The 17,223-nt window shown below is 61.8% G+C and overlaps 2 protein-coding genes across 2 annotated transcripts; one reads left to right on the plus strand and one right to left on the minus strand.

Annotated features, from left to right (window-relative positions):
- Positions 1 to 878: 878 nt before the first annotated feature.
- Positions 879 to 2,914, minus strand: LOC110477091 (aquaporin-2-like). Its single transcript, XM_031507211.2, has 5 exons — positions 2,900 to 2,914; positions 1,880 to 2,200; positions 1,663 to 1,815; positions 1,509 to 1,589; positions 879 to 1,088 (listed from the first exon to the last, which is right to left on the minus strand). The coding sequence occupies exons 1-5, from the start codon at positions 2,912 to 2,914 to the stop codon at positions 879 to 881; spliced, it is 780 nt and encodes a 259-aa protein (XP_031363071.2).
- A 5,593-nt stretch (positions 2,915 to 8,507) lies between these two features.
- On the plus strand, positions 8,508 to 17,223 carry RBMS2 (RNA binding motif single stranded interacting protein 2). Its single transcript, XM_077788594.1, has 12 exons — positions 8,508 to 8,577; positions 10,256 to 10,404; positions 10,516 to 10,574; positions 10,653 to 10,992; positions 11,993 to 12,072; positions 12,147 to 12,256; positions 13,881 to 13,927; positions 13,991 to 14,105; positions 14,218 to 14,265; positions 16,017 to 16,124; positions 16,204 to 16,284; positions 17,143 to 17,223. Exons 1-12 carry the CDS (start codon positions 8,512 to 8,514, stop codon positions 17,221 to 17,223), a joined length of 1,284 nt encoding a protein of 427 aa, XP_077644720.1. The 5' UTR covers positions 8,508 to 8,511.

The raw sequence follows: 17,223 nt of genomic DNA on the forward strand, positions 1-17,223 counted from the left end.
CCACCTTTATAAGCCCCCCCCGGGCCGGCCCCGGGGGTGGGATCGCACCTCCGCCACCCCCCCGTTAACCGCTTCGCTGCCCGGGGCACGGGACAGGTGACAGGCGGCGAGGATCTCCCCCCCGAGCCCCCCGCACCCCCCGATAGCGGGGAGCCCCCCAGAGCTGCGCCGCCCCCATCCCTGGGGTTGCCGGGGGAGGAGGAGGGGGGGCTGTGACCCATGGGTGCCACCAGCGGGGTTTAGGGGACCCCCTTGCTCGGGGCCAGCACTGACACACCTCCCACCCCAACCCCCCCCCCCTGAAATGTTTTGGGGACATTTTGGGGCAACCCCCGCTGGGAGCCGCCCCCACCCCGCGGGAGGGGCTCTGGGTGGGCCCCCCAAGGCCAGCCCCGCTGGGGGCTGCGGGGTGTCCCCCCCGCCCCCGGTGCTGTTGTCTGCGGGAGGGTTTATTCAGCCCGGCTTAGCGGGCGCTGAGTCCCCGGCCGGGGGGATTAGGGCTCGGCCCGGCCATTGGCGCCCGCCGGAATCTGCCGGGGCTGCAGAGGCCGCACAAAGCGCTTTGCTGCGCTCAGCTCCCCGGCACGGGACGGGCTGACGGGGGTCCCGGCCCCCGCCCGGCCCGGGGGGCCGCGGGGAGGGCGCACCCGCCCGCGGCCCCGGTGCCGCCGCGCACCGAGAGCGCGGGGCGGTGGTCGGGACACCCCGGCCCCTCACAGCATCACTCCGCACCCACCTGCGACCCCAGCACGCCTTTAATCCCCGCACGGGGCAGAGGACAGTCAAAGGGGAGGGGGCACGGAGGTTCCCATGGGTGCCTCACGGAGGTTCTGGCGGCGGCGAGGATCCGGTGTCGGGGTGCGGAGGATCGGGGGGGTTCAGGCAGATCCCTGCTCCCGCTGCTCGGCTGGAGGGGCCGGGGGGCCGTGGGCCACCGAGGAGGGGGACAGGCTGGGGGTCTCCACCAGAGCCACGTCCCGGCAGGCGAGGCAGGCGCCCAGCTTCTCCCGGGAGGCTCCGGGAGCCAGGATGAACTCGTAGGAGAGCCCGGCCAGCACCGCGCCCAGCACCGGCCCCAGCCAGTACACCTGGAGGGGCACAGGGAGCTGGGGTGTCCCAGGGACAGGGGGGACAGGGGACCCCACCCCAGGGATGGGGACCGAGCAGAGGAATCTGCCCCAGGGATGAGGGCAGCCGTGGGGACAGGGTGTCACTTGTTTGGGGTAGGGGGACTGGGGAAAGGGGCCCATCCCAAGGATGGGGATGAGGTGGGGCTTGTCCCAAGGATGGCAATAGGGGACACACACCGGTCCTGCGATGGTGACATCATGAGGACCTGGGGGACACAGCTGGTGCTGACTTATCCCGGGGGGACCCAGCCAAGGGAAGGGAAGACCGGGAACCGCTGTCCTGGGCTGGGGATGGGGCCACGGTGGTCTCACGTGGCAGCCGGGGGACCCACCCTTACTTGGGGACTCTGGAGGAGCCCAAGGGTGCCCCCAACTCACCCAATGATCATCCCAGACACCGGTGACGACGGCCGGCCCCAGCGAGCGTGCGGGGTTCATGCTGCCCCCCGAGAACGGCCCCTGTGGGAGACGGGGGGGTCAGGGGCTGCTGGGGTGGGGACCCCTGGGTGGGTGGGACGCCGGGGGTCCTTACTGCGGCCAAGGCACCGGCGGTCACGGCGCTGCCCAGGGCCAGCCCGGCCTGCGGGGCCGCGTGCTCAGCGGCGGCGAAGGCGGCCAGTGCCAGCTGGAAGGTGGCGAAGGTCTCCCAGGCCAGCGCTGTCCCTGCCGTCCCCACCGCGCTCACCTGCGGGAGGGACACCTGTGCAGTGCCAGGTGACGGGGATGGAGACGGGGACGGGGGCACTCACCCTGGTGACCAGGCCGCTGTCGTCCGGCAGCGCCACGCGGGCAGCGGCAGAGGCCAGCGTGGCCCCCGTGCACTGGGCCAGGACCCCCGCGGCCCCGCGCAGGGCGCTCAGCTTGCGGGTGCACAGCAGGGCCAGCGTCAGCGCGGGGTTGGCCTGGGGCCCCCCGAGGGTGCAGACGAGCCCCCCGGCCACCAACCCCCCCGCCAGCGCCGGTGCCAGTGGCCCCGGGGCTGCCGAAGCCCCCAGGACCACCCCCACGAAGATGAGGGTCGCCGTCAGCTCCGCCAGCACCCCCCGCCAGAAGCGGCCGCTGCGCAGCTCCTGGGGGGACAGCGGGGCCGGGGGTCACCCCACGGGCACTGCCAGCTGCGGGTGGCACAAAGAGGGGGTGACACAGGGGCGGGGGGCCTTGGGGATGGGGTATCTCAGGGCTGGGGTGCACAAGGATTGGGTGTCTCGGGGGGTGGGGTGCCACGGCAACAGGATGCCCCAGTTTTTGGGTACCAGGGTGATGGGGTGTTTTTGTGAGGGCACCCCCTCAGCACTGGGGTACCACAGTGAGGGGTCTCTCGGTGATGGGGTACCCTGGTGATGGGGTACCCTGGCAACAGGATGCCCCAGGTTTCAGGTACCCACGGGGATGGGGTACCTCAGAGATGGGGTCCCTTGGGGATGGGACCCCTCAGCACCTGGGCACCGCAGTGAGGGGCACCTGGGCTATGGGGTGCCATGGAAACGATGCCCCAGGTACCACGGGGATGGGGTACCTCAGGGATGGGACCCCTCAATCCTTGGGCACTGCGGTGACAGTGGGGACAATGGGAACAATATCCTGGCAATGGGGCCACGGTGGGGAACACGCAGAGACCCCTGTGCCAGGGCTGCGGGCTGGGCACTGAAGTGACAGGTTTGGGGAGTCCCCATGAGTTAGGGGCTGCTCACCCACCCCCCTGGCATGGAGGGAGTGGGGCTGTGGCTTTGGGGGGGCTGGGGGGGTCGGGGCCGCTCGCAGGGTCTTACCTCCCCGATGGCCATGGTGCAGCTGTGGGAGAGGGGAGAGCAGAGCACACCCGGGGCAGGTGCACCTCCTACCCCCTGGCACTGCCACCCCTGTCCCTGTCACCCCCTTGGCACAGGGCAGCCCCGAGGTGCTGAGGGTGGGGCAGGATTTTGGGAGGGGGCTGGGGGAGTCCTTGGCTTGGGCTTGGAGCATCCCTGGGTGCCATGGCAACCCCCAGGACCCTTTGGGGTGTTGCCAGGACAACCAGAGATGAAAGGCCGGGATGAAAGGCTGGGGGGGATGGGGGGGGGTCACACATTTGGGGTGAGAGTGGGGACAGGGCTGTTCCTGGGATGAGCACAGGGACCCTCAGGGAGAGGCTGCGGGGGTCACAGGGGACAGGGTGACACTCCTGGGATGAACACAGGGGGGACAGGGTCCTGGGGGGGCTGAGGGGGTCACGGGGGACAGGGTGACACACCTGGGATGGGGACAGGGTGACACTCCTGGGATGAGCACAGGGGAGACAGGGTCCTGGGGGGGCTGAGGGGGTCACAGGGGACAGGGTGACACATCTGGGATGAGCACAGGGACATGGGGCCATGCCCTGCTGGAGGGGTGGCAATGTCACACACCTGGGAGAAAAGGGGGGACAGGGTCCCTGGTGAGGCAACAAGAGGGGTGACACTCGTGGATTGAGATGGGGACAGGGCTGTCCCTGGCAGGGGGACCAGGATGGATCACACAGCTGGGACAAAGATGGGGACAGGGCTGACCCCGAGGGTGTCACACACCTGGGACAAGAACTGGGACAGGGGTGACCCCGGGGGTGTCACACACCTGAGATAAGGATGGGGACAGGGGTGACCCGGGTTGGGTCACACACCCGGGACGAGCTCGGGGCCGGGGCTGACCCCTCCGCGGTCCCCGTGGGGGCGGAGGGAGAGCTCCGGGGGCAGCCCCGGTGCCCCCCCCGGGCCGCGGCTCTGCCGGCTCAGCACCGGCCCCGCACGTGGGGTGAGTCAGCGGGCGAAGCCCTGGCTCAGCACGGGGGGGGCCCGGCGCTGCTGAGCCCGGCAAAGCCAGAACAATCCGCGGGCACAAAGGGCTGGGACAGCGCCGGGACACGCGGGGGGACCCCGGGGGGACAGGCCTGGGGGGTTTGGGGGGGCTCCATCATGGGGGGGACCCCGGGGGGACAGGCCTGGGGGGTTTGGGGGGGCTCCATCATGGGGGGGACCCCGGGGGGACAGGCCTGGGGGTTTGGGGGGGCTCCATCTGCGGGGGGACAGCCCTGGGGGGTTTGGGGGGGCTCCATCATGGGGGGGACATGTGGGGGACCCCGGGGGGACAGGCCTGGGGGGTTTGGGGGGGCTCCATCATGGGGGGGACATGTGGGGGACCCCGGGGGGACAGGCCTGGGGGTTTGGGGGGGGCTCCATCTCAGGGGGACACCGGGGGGACAGGCCTGGGGTGTTTGGGGGGGCCCCATCATGGGGGGACATGTGGGGGACACTGAGGGGACAGGCCTGGGGATTGGGTTCTATCTGAGTGGGATATGTAGGGGGACAGCCCTGGGGTGTTTGGGGGGGCTCTATCCAGGGGGGACAGCCCTGGGGTGTTTGGGGGGGTTCCAGGGGGAATACGGGGGGGAAATGTGGGGGACACGCAGGGGGATATGAGGGGGGACAATGGGGAGGGGAGATGAGGGGGACACTTGTGGGGGACACGTGGGGAACACCCCGGGGTAGACACTGTGGTGGGACCATCACGGGGAGGGGACATTTGGGGGGACACTGAGTGGGACAGCATGGAGCGGGGGGGTCCCCAAGACCCTGTGCCACCCCCGTGCTGTCCCTGTCCCCCCGGCTGAGCTTGGTGCCAGCGCTGGGACCCCCATTCTGTCCTGACAGAATGTTCCTGGGATTCGGGGTCACCCCACTGACCCTCTGGGGACCACCAAGCCCTACAGACCCCCCAGATGCCCTAAGACCCCCCAATCTTGTCTTGTAGACCCCTGAGGTGCCCCGTGATCCCCCCAACCCTCCCCACAGACTCCCTCAGGACCCTCCGGGTGCCCCCTTCTCCCTCACAGGCTCTCCCCAAGGTGCCCCCCGGCACCCCCAACCCTACTGTGAAAAATTCAGATTTTTCCAATTGGCTTTTCGAAGATGTTACAATGAATATTATATGTGTGATGTTCGAAAGTGATGTTGTATTAATTCTCTTAAATAGTGTGTTAAATGTAGTTTTAGGTTCCAACATAATGTTAAAATAGAGATTGTATATGTGTGGGGCAGTGTTTTTTTTTTTAGGAATGAGATACTCGCTTCAAGGAACACCTAAATCTTCCAAAAAAAAAGGAATTTATGGTTTTCTTATCAGAAGAAGCGAATTTCTTCAGGCCTTGCTCGACTGGAAGACGCCTTGGGGATTAAACAAAGAGTTGACATACAACAGAGTTCTTGTTTTAAATACAATGTATGCATAACCATGAAGGATATATGAATATGCAACAGGCCATTGTTTTTAAGGTTATTTGTTTCTTTACAAGTCATGCTTTTTGTGACTTCGTGTCCGAGAGCATCTGGACGTCCGTAATTCTTTGCTTTTTATCGTCTTGTAATTGTCCTAACTCTAAACTTTATTACTCTAATTGTATGATTATTTTTATAACCATTTTATTATTATTAAACTTTTAAAATTTTATAAACCAAGTCTAGATGCTTTTGGACACTAAGTCATGAAAAGCATACTTTGTGAATAAAGGAATTACCCTTAAAACAATATGCTTGTTGCATATTTATATATCTTTCATGGTTATGCATATATTCTATTTAAAACAAGAAACTCTGTTTGTTGTACGTCAATTGTTTTTTTTTTTTAATCCCATGGCATCTTCGAGTCTGAGTAAGGCTTGAAGAAATTAGTTTGTTTTGATAAGAAGCCAGAAGCCATAAATTCTTTTCTTTTGGAAGATTTAGGTGTTCTTCGAAGTGAGTATCTCATTCTTAAAAAAACCCCCAACTTATCCCTACATACATAATCTCCATTTTAACATTCTATTGGAACTTAAAACTATATTTAACACACCACTTAAGAGAATTAATACAGCCTCACTTTCTAACATTACACATATAATATTCACTGTAATACTTTTGAAAAGCCAATCATAACACATGCATTTTTCTCACCTCTAACTAAAACCTTAGCTCCTCTAAAATCTCTAAATTCCTTAAAATTTACATTTCACACTCAGCTGGGTGGGAACCCAGGGACCCCCCCCCACCAGGTGCCCCCATCCGACTCTACAGAGCCCCCAGTGCCCTGAGGACCCCAGACCCTGCTGGAAACCCCAGACTCGCCCCACAGACCCCCTCAAGACGCTTCACAGACCCTCCAAGATGCCCCCAGACCCCTCAGGTGCCCCCCAGACCCCTCAGGTGCCCCCAAATTCTCCCTTTCCCGACTCTAAGATGGCGGCCACAGCGCCCCTCAAGTCCTGCCCTGTGGACCCCACACACCACTGGAAACGCCAGTCTCGCCCCACAGACCCCTCCAGAAGGCCCCTAGACCCCTCAGGTGCCCCCCAGACCCCTCAGGTGCTCCCCAAATTCTCCTTTTCCCGACTCTAAGATGGCGGCCACAGCGCCCCTCAGTCCTGCCCTGCAGAACCCAGAGCCCGCTGGAAACCCCAGTCTCGCCCCACAGACCCCTCAGATGCCCTCCAGACCCCTAAGATGCCCTTCAGACCCCTCAGGTGCCCCCAAGACGCCTCAGGCGCCCCCCAGACCCCTCAGGTTCCCCCCCAAATTCTCCCTTTCCCGACTCTAAGATGGCGGCCCTAGCGCTCCCTCAGAGAGGGGCAGGGCCCGCCGCGGTCACGTGACGAAGGAAAGGCGCCAATATTGCGGAGGGGGGTGTGTGTGGGGTGCGGAACCACGTGACCAGCGCTTCCAAAATGGCCTCGCCCACGATGAGGGCGGGGGGCGGGGCCAGGGGGTTAATGGCGGAGGTGGGCGGGGCTTCGCTTAAAGGGGCCGCGCCGCACCGGGGTGGGGGAGCCCGTGACATCCCCCCGGTGCGGAGCGGGGCTCGAGGGGTGCAGCCGCCCCGGGGGCTCGTGAGAGTGACCCCCCCCCCCCCTCTCCCGGTTGACTCCGCTGCGGCAGAGGATGGGTGTGGGATTAAACCCCCCCCCTCCGCCGCGTCCCCCCGGTGTTCCCCCGGTGTTCCCCCGGTGTTCGCCCGGTGTCCCGGGCGGTCTGGGGAGGTCTAAGGGGGGGACGCCTCAGTTGGAGGTGGGGGTGAGACCCCCCGGGGGGTTCTTGGCTGTCGTGGGGCTCACGGGGGTCACCGGGGGGGTGACGGGCGGCACCCGCGGTGACACCGGGAGGCAGCACCGGGGGGGCGGGGGAGGACGGGGAACACCGGGGGGTGACGGGGAACACCGGGGGTGAACGGGCAGCACCGGGGGGTGACGGGGAACACCGGGGGAGAACGGGCAGCACCGGGGGGTGACACCGGGGGGTGACACCGGGGGAAGAACGGGGCAGTACCGGGGGGTGACGGGGAACACCGGAGGAGAACGGACAGCACCGAGGGGTGATACCGGGGGCTGACGGGCGGCACGGTGTGTGACACCGGGGCACGACGGGCAGTACCGAGGGGTGACACCGGGGGGTGACACCAGGGGGTGACACCGGCAGAGGGACGGGGCAGCACCGGGGGTGACACCGGGGGGGTGACGGGGCAGCACCGGGAGGTGACGCGGAGCACCGGAGGAGAACGGGCAGCACCGGGGGGTGACACCGGGGGGTGACACCGGGGGAGAACGGGCAGCACCGGGGGGGTGACACCGGGGGGGTGACACCGGGGGGGTGACACCGAGGGGTGACACCGAGGGGTGACACCGGGGGGTGACACCGGGGGGTGACACCGGAGGGTAACGGGCAGCACCGGGGGGTGACACCGGGGGGTGACACCGGGGGGTAACGGGCAGCACCGGGGGGATGACACCGGGGGGTGACACCGGGGGGTAACGGGCAGCACCGGGGGGTGACACCGGGGGTGACACCGGGGGGTGACACCGGGGGGTGACACCGGGGGGTAACGGGCATCACCGGGGGGGTTACGGGGCAGCACCGGGGGGTGACACCGGGGGGTGACACCGGCAGAGGGACGGGGCAGCACCGGGGGGTGACACCGGGGGTGACACCGGGGGTGACACCGGCAGAGGGACGGGGCAGCACCGGGGGGTGACACCGAGGGGTGACACCGGGGGGTGACACCGGCAGAGGGACGGGGCAGCACCGGGGGGGTGACACCGAGGGGTGACACCGGGGGGTGACACCGGGGGGGTGACACCGAGGGGTGACACCGGGGGCTGACACCGGGGGGTGACACCGGCAGAGGGACGGGGCAGCACCGGGGGGTGACACCGGGGGTGACACCGGGGGCTGACACCGGCAGAGGGACGGGCAGCGCCGGGTGTGACGCGCAGCCCCGGAGCCGGACGGGCAGCACCGGGCGGGGACCGGCGCTAGGACCCGGCGCGGCGGGGCCCGCCCGGATTCCAGGCTGGCTCCCGGTGTGACGTCACGCCCGGTCCCGGCCCCTCGCGCTCGGGAAAATGCTGCTCTCGGTGCCGCCGCGCTCGGGGCTCCCCGCCTTCGCCTACAACAAGGGCGGCAAGAAGGTACCGGGCCCGGTGCGGCGGGGGGACCGGCCCGGTGGCGGCGGGGCCGGGGCCGCACCGGCGGGACAGGCCCGGGGGGGGGGGGGGGGGGAGGGGGGGCGGGGAATGGGAAACGGGGGGGGGACACCCCCCCGCACACCGGGAACGGAGCGGGGATACCCGGCTCGGTGCTCCGCTCCGCTCCTCCCGGGGGTCCCGTGTGTTCGCCCCCCCCCTCGTTCGTGCCTCAGTTTACCCGCCCCGCCCCCGTCAGTGGTGGTGGGGGAGGGGGGATCGCCCATATCCCACCCCCACCCCCTCGGGGGGCACCCCGAGCTGAGCGGGGGAGGGATTTGGGGCGGGGGGGGGACAGGGACACCCCTGTGGGGATGAGGGGGACCCCCGGGATAGGGGGGGACAGGGGGGAATGATGGGGACCCCCGGAGTGGGGTGATGATGGGGACCCCGGTGGAGAGGGGGTCCCGGGGGGTGGGGACCCTGCAGGAAGAGATTTGGGGACCCCCGGGAGGGGAGGGTGGGAAGCCAGGGGGGGTTGGGGAGAGATATTGGGGTCAAGGGGAAATGATGGGGTCCAGGGGGAGATAATGGGATCCAGGGGGGAGATAATGGGGTTGGGGGGAAATGATGGGGTCCAGGGGGAGATAATGGGGTCCAGGGGGGGATAATGGGGTCCAGGGGGAGATAATGGAGTCCAGGAGGGGATAATGGGGTCCAGGGGGGGGATAATGGGATCCAGGGGGGGATAATGGGATCCAGGGGGGGATAATGGGGTCCGGGGGGGGATAATGGGATCCAGGGGGGGATAATGGGGTCCGGGGGGGGATAATGGGATCCAGGGGGGATAATGGGGTCGGGGGGAGATAATGGGATCCAGGGGGGGATAATGGGATCCAGGGGGGATAATGGGGTCGGGGGGAGATAATGGGGTCGGGGGCAGATAATGGGATCCAGGGGGGGATAATGGGGTTCAGGGGGGAAATTATGGCGTCCAGGGGGAGATAATGGGGTCCAGGGGGGAGATAATGGGGTTGGGGGGAAATGATGGGGTCCAGGGGGAGATAATGGGGTTCAGGGGGGATAATGGGGTCCAGGGGGGGGATAATGGGGTCCAGGGGGGGATAATGGGGTCGGGGGGAGATAATAGGGTCCAGGAGGGAAATTATGGGGTCAGGGGGAAATGATGGGGTCCAGGGGGAAGATAATGGGGTCTGGCTGAGAAAATGGGGTCCAGGGGGGGAGATAATGGGGCTGGGGGGAGATAATGGGGTCCAGGGGGAAGATAATGGGGTCTGGCTGAGATAATGGGGTCCAGGGGGGAAATTATGGGGTCCAGGGTGAGATAATGGGGTCAGGGAGAAATGAAGGGGTCCAGGGTTCCCGGGGGCGGTGACGGCGTTCCCGGGGGGCTGAGGGGGTTTGGGGGGGCCCCGGGTGGTCGCGGGGGATTCCCGGCTCCACGTTGACATTAGCCCGGGGGTTTCCAGCTCGGGGGTCCCCGGGAGTGCTGGGGGGGCTCCCCGAGGTGGGGGCTTCCTGCAGCCCCCCGGGATGGGCTGAACCCCACTTGGGTGGGTTCCGGCAGCCCCTCCCTACATCCACGCGGTCTCCTCGGGGAGGGGAGGATTTTGGGGGGCTGCAGCAGAGCCGAGGTGGGTGCTGACCCCCCACCCCTCCCCAGCAGCCCTATGTGCCCCCGGCACAGCCCCTGGGCCCCCCCAGCCCCAGCCCAGCCGGGGGGGCCCCGGACCAGCTCAGCAAGACCAACCTCTACATCCGGGGGCTGCACCCCGGCACCACGGACCAGGACCTGGTCAAGCTCTGCCAGCCGTGAGTGGGGCTGGGGTCCCGCTGGGTTCTGACCCCACCCCACCCCACAGCCCCTCCAGGGGGGCTGGGGGGTCCCACTGGGTTCTGACACCCCCTTTTTTCCCCCCCCAGCTATGGGAAGATCGTCTCCACCAAAGCCATCCTGGATAAAACAACCAACAAGTGCAAAGGTTGGGGGGCTGCAGGGCTGGAGGGGGGGTCCGGGGGGGTTTTGGGGGGGGTCTCCCTGACCTCTCACCCCTCCCCAGGTTATGGTTTCGTGGACTTTGACAGCCCCACAGCCGCCCAAAAAGCCGTGACGGCCCTGAAGGCCAGTGGGGTGCAGGCACAGATGGCCAAGGTATGGACCCCCCCCCTACCCCCACCGACCCCCAGAGCCCCCCGGGACCCCCGCCAGGAGCCCGGGCAGCCCCCTGACCCCTCCCCACAGCAACAGGAGCAGGACCCCACCAACCTGTACATCTCCAACCTGCCGCTGGGCGTGGACGAGCAGGAGCTGGAGGCGCTGCTGAAGCCCTTCGGGCAGGTGGTCTCCACCCGCATCCTGCGGGACCCCCACGGGGCCAGCCGGGGGGTGGGCTTCGCACGGTACGGGGGGCCCAGCAGGATTTGGACTGTGGGGGGGCTGCAGGGATGGGGGGTACGTGGGGCTGGGGGGCTTAGGAGGATGGGGAGGGCTGGGGGGGACAGGGACTTGTGGGGGGCTGCACAGAACTGGGGGGGCTGCAGGGGATGGGGTGTACATGGGGCTGGGGGGCTCAGGAGGATGGGGAGGGCTGGGGGGGACAGGGACTTGTGGGGGGCTGCAGGGGATGGGGGGGACATGGGCATGGGGGGGCTCAGGAGGATGGGAAGGGCTCGGGGGACAAGGGCTTAGGGGGTCTGCACAGATTTGGGGGTCTGCAGAGATGGGTACATGGGGCTGGGGGGCTCAGGAGGATTGGGAGGGCTGGGGGGGCAGGGATTTGGGGGGCTGCGCAGAACCGGGGGGGCTTCCAGAGCTGGGGGGCTGCAGGGGATGGGGGTAAATGAGGCTGGGGGTGCACAGGAGATTGGAGAGGGTTGGGCGGACAGAGACTTAGTGGGGGATGCAGAGATTTGGGGGACTGGGGGTACAGGGATTTGGGGAGGGGGGCTGCACAGGTTTGGGGAGTTGCCAGAGCTGTGGGGCTGCAGGGGGTGGGGGGTACATGGGGTTGGGGGGGCTCAGGAGGATGGGGAGCATTGGGGGGACAAGGATTTGGGGGGCTGCAGGGGATGGGAGGGCTGGGGGGAACAAGGACTTTGGGGGTCTGCAGAGATTTGGGGGGCTGGGGGGGCTCAGGAGGATGGGGAGCATTGGGGGGACAAGGATTTGGGGGGCTGCAGAGATTGGGGGGCTGCAGGGGATGGGGGGGCTCAGGATGGGGCGTGCAGAAGGGGGTGTGGACTCGGGGGAGTTTTTGGGGGGCACGGAGGGGTGGGGAAAGCCGCAGGGATGAAGGGTTTTGGTGGGAGGGGGCAATCTGGGGGGGCTGGGGAGGGGGCAGAGGGATGGGGAGGGGGCTGCCCCCCGTGCGGCCCCCCGGCCCAGCCCCGCTGCCCCCAGGATGGAATCCACGGAGAAGTGCGAGGCCGTCATCACCCACTTCAACGGGAAGTTCATCAAGACCCCCCCGGGGGTGCCCGGTGGGTTTGGGGGGTCCCGGGGGGATTTTGGGGGTGCTGGGGGGGGGCAGGCAGCACTGACGCCCCCTCCTCAGCCCCCCCAGACCCCCTGCTCTGCAAGTTCGCTGACGGGGGGCAGAAGAAGCGGCAGAGCCAGGGCAAGTTCGTGTCCAACGGCCGAGCCTGGGCCCGGGACGGCGACACGGTGAGCGGGTCACGGGGCTGGGGCTTTTAACATTGGATTTATATTTTACTGCAAGTTTTAATTCAAAAATCAGGGGGGTTAGAGTGAATTTTTGAAAAAAAATGGTTTATAAATTTTAAGGGTTAGGTGATTTAGCTAAGTGAAAAAAATGTTGGATGTAATTAATATGTTAATTTTTGGTTTAGTAAAAAAGTATAAATATGTATTTTAAATGTACATATCTATATATATACGTATTATATATATATAATATATATAATTATAATATGTAATATATAATCTATAATAAATAATATATAAAATACAATATATAACATATATATGTATAATATATGTTATTATATATCATATATATGATTATATATACATATTATATTTAATATATTTTTATATAAAATTCATATAATATATATAATATTACATATTATATATATAATGCAATAAATTACTAAATAAACTATTCTTTATTAAGCAAGATATTAATTTAATGTAATTTTTTATGTATATCACTGACAGACGTGCCGAAGCCACAATATATAATATGTCTATAACAGATTACATATATAATATATATTTATACATATAATTTATATATGTTAAAAATTACATGCATTTTATAAATTTATTTTCGTTTATTTGCGTATATGTATTAATATAATATAACGTAACATTAGCATAGCATAACGTAACAAACGTAACAAACATAATATAATGTAATTAATGTAATGTAATTAATGTAATATAATAAATATAATATAATATAATATAATATAATATAATATAATATAATATAATATAATAAATATAATGTAATTAATATAATATAAAACACAATATCATGTATTATATATGATAATAGATATTTATAGTTTTACATATTTTCTATCATTTATATGTTAAAAGATTAATTTACTTTTTATTTATATTTATTTTGTATTTTTATTAACATACTTCTATTTACATCTATTTTAATATATTTACTAATGTATTAACATTAATATTAAATACTAATGTTATTTTATACTTTTACCTTATTTTTAACATTGATTTTTATATTTATTTTTATTTATGTACTTATATTTGCATCCATTTTAATTAATATTACTATATTACTATTTGACTATATGACTATATTACTATATGACTATATTACTATATTAATATGTTAACATAGTAATATAATAATATAGTAAAGATTACTATAGTAATATATTAATATATTACTATATTAATAGAGTAATATAATAATATTGTAATATATTACTATAATAATATAACATAGTAATATAGTAATGTATTAATTAATATAATAATATAGTAATATGTTAGTATATTAATATAGTAATATAATAATATATTAATATAGTAATATATTAATTAATATAATATATTTATATATTTTTATATTACTGTATTAATATTTTAATATAGTAACATAGTAATTAATATATTACTATATTACTACATTAACATATTAAATATTACTATATTAATATATAAATATATTAATATAGTAATCATACTTTATTAATATATTAATAGTAATTTTCTATTTTAACATTGATTTGTATGGATTTATATTTACATTTGTTTCCAGTTTTTATTCACTCGTCTTTCCCCGCAGGGCACCGTGACCTTGGCCTACGACCCCGCGGCGGCGCTGCAGAACGGGTGGGTGCCCCCGGGCGCCCCCGGGCCCGGCGGGGCGGGGGCTGCCGGCCGCGGCCCCCCCAGCCCTGACCCCCCGCCCCGCAGGTTCTACCCCGCGCCCTACGGGCTGGCCCCCGGCCGGATGCTGCCCCCCGCCGCCCTGGCCCCCTACCTGCCCTCCCCGGTCTCCTCCTACCAGGTACGGGGGGCTCGGGGGGCCGGGGGGGTCCGGCCGGGGCGGGGGTCCCCACCCGGGGAAGGGCCGGGGCGCTCGGGGACCCACGGCTGCTCCCACCCGCTGTCACCCACAGGTCCACGGCCCCGCCTGGATGCACCAGTCCTACCTCGTGCAGCCCACGGTGAGCCACGCGCGGTGTCACAGCCGGTGCCACGCCCGGTGTCACAGCCGGTGTCACAGCCGGTGCCACGCGCGGTGTCACAGCCGGTGCCACGCCCGGTGTCACGCCCGGTGTCACAGCCGGTGTCACACCTGTTGCCACACGCGGTGTCACAGCCGGTGCCACACCCGGTGTCACAGCCGGTGTCACAGCCGGTGCCACACCCGGTGTCACAGCCGGTGTCACGCCCGGTGTCACGCCCGGTGTCACGCCCGGTGTCACAGCCGGTGTCACAGCCGGTGTCACAGCCGGTGTCACACGCGGTGCCACAGCCGGTGTCACACCCGGTGTCACAGCCGGTGCCACGCGCGGTGTCACAGCCGGTGTCACACCTGTTGCCACACGCGGTGTCACAGCCGGTGTCACACCCGGTGTCACACGCGGTGCCACGCGCAGTGTCACAGCCGGTGTCACAGCCGGTGTCACGCCCGGTGTCACGCCCGGTGTCACAGCCGGTGTCACACCTGGTGCCACACCCGGTGTCACAGCCGGTGTCACGCCCGGTACCACGCCCGGTGTCACACCTGGTGCCACACCCGGTGTCACGCCCGGTGTCACGCCCTGAGGGAGGGAGGGGTGGGAACCCTGCTTGGATCTGCCCCACCCACCCTGCCCCACCCTGATGGGGGAGGGGACACTGGACCCCCACCCTGATGGGGGAGGGGACGCTGGAATCCCACCCTGATGGGGGAGGGGACACTGGAGCCCCACCCAGATGGGGGAGGGGACACTGGAATCCCACCCTGATGGGGGAGGGGACACTGGAGCCCCACCCAGATGGGGGAGGGGACACTGGAATCCCACCCAGATGGGGGAGGGGACGCTGGAATCCCACCCTGATGGGGGAGGGGATGCTGGAGCCCCACCCAGATGGGGGAGGGGATGCTGGAACCCCTCCCCTGCCCCACCCTGATGGGGGAGGGGACACTGGAGCCCCACCCAGATGGGGGAGGGGATGCTGGAACCCCTCCCCTGCCCCACCCTGATGGGGGAGGGGACACTGGAGCCCCACCCAGATGGGGGAGGGGATGCTGGAACCCCTCCCCTGCCCCACCCACTTTTGCTCCACCCCCTGCAGCCAAGCCACTCCCACTTTGCCAGCAAGCCACACCCACATTTCACAGGCCCCACCCACTTTGGGCTCACCTCGGGGGTCCCTGTGTCCTGTCCCGTGTCCCCTCTGCATGGGTGCAAAGTCCCCCCGTGTCCCCCAGAGTCCCCCCATGTCCCCATGTCCCCCCCATGTCCGTCATGTCCCCCATGTCCTCATGTCCCCTGTGTCCCCATATCCCCATGTCCCCGTGTCCCACCCATGTCCCTTCCCATGTTCCGCATGTCCCCCCATGTTCCCATGTCCCCAGTGTCCCACCATGTCCTCATGTCCCCCATGTCCCCCCATGTCCCCCCATGTCCCCGTTTCCCCGCGCTGACGCTGCCGTGCAGGGCGCGGTGCTGGCCCCTGCCATGGACCATGCTGTCCCCAGTGTCACCCATGTCCCCATGTGTCCCCTCATGTCCCCCATGTCCCCCATGTCCCCATGTCCCCCCATGTCCCCATGTCCCCATGTCCCCCATGTCCCCATGTCCCCCATGTCCCCATGTCCCCATGTCCCCCCCATGTCCCCCATGTCCCCCCCATGTCCCCATGCCCCCCATGTCCCCCCCATGTCCCCCCCATGTCCCCGTGTCCCCGCGCTGACGCTGCCGTGCAGGGCGCGGTGCTGGCCCCCGCCGTGGACCACGCTGTCCCCCTCCAGCCCTCCGTGGTGGCCCCCCTGGCCCAGCAGCTCGGCCACCTCTCTCTGGGCAGCGCTGGCACGGTAAGACCCCCCGAGACCCCCCCTCCAAACCCCCGGGACCCCTCCCCGGCCCCCCTGACCTCCCCCCCCCTGTCCCCAGTACGTCCCCGCCGCCGCCGCCGCCGTCCCCGGAGCCTTCATCCCGCCGTACCCGCCGGTGCCGCCCGCGCTCCCGCTGGAGGTGAGCGCGGGGGTGTGGGGTGCGGGGTTTGGGGGTGCGGGGTTTGGGGGTGCAGGGTTTGCAGGGTTTGCAGGGTTTGGGGGTGCAGGTTTGGGGGTGCGGGGTTTGGGGGTGCGGGGTTTGGGGGTGTGGGGTTTTTGGGTTTGCAGGGTTTGGGGGTGCAGGTTTGGGGGTGTGGGGTTTTTGGGGGTGCAGGGTTTGGGGGTGCATGATTTTTGGGGTGCAAGGGTTTGGGGTGCAGGGTTTGGGGGTGCAGGATTTGGGGTTTCAGGTTTGGGGGTGCAGGATTTTGTGGGTGCAGGATTTTGGGGTGCAGGATTTTAGGGATTGAGGATTTTGGGGTGCAGTATTTTGGGGTGCAGGATTTTAGGGATTGAGGATTTTGGGGGTACAGGATTTTTGGGGTGCAGGATTTTGGGGGTACAGAATTTTTGGGTTGCAGGATTTTTGGGGTGCAGGATTTTAGGGATTGAGGATTTTGGGGTGCAGGATTTTGGGGGTGCAGGGTTTGGGGTGCAGGATTTGGGGGTACAGGATTTTAGGGATTGAGGATTTTGGGGTGCTGGATTTTTGGGGTGCAGGATTTTGGGGATGCAGGATTTGGGGTGCAGGATTTTTGGGTTGCAGGATTTGGGGGTACAGGATTTTAGGGATTGAGGATTTTGGGGTGCAGGATTTTGGGGGTGCAGGGTTTGGGGTGCAGGATTTGGGGTGCAGGATTTTTGGGTTGCAGGATTTTTGGGGTACAGGATTTTAGGGATTGAGGATTTTGGGGTACAGGATTTTTGGGGTGCAGGATTTTAGGGATTGAGGATTTTGGGGTGCAGGATTTTGGGGTGCATTAACCCCTCCCCGCAGGACGGCGGAGCCGCCCCCACCCACGGCCCCATCGAGTCCCCGTCCGAGCCCGGCGCCTTCCCCTACCCCTACCCCAAGTAG

The sequence above is a fragment of the Lonchura striata genome, chromosome 27 (genome assembly GCF_046129695.1).
Source record: "Lonchura striata isolate bLonStr1 chromosome 27, bLonStr1.mat, whole genome shotgun sequence".
NCBI lineage: Eukaryota > Metazoa > Chordata > Aves > Passeriformes > Estrildidae > Lonchura > Lonchura striata.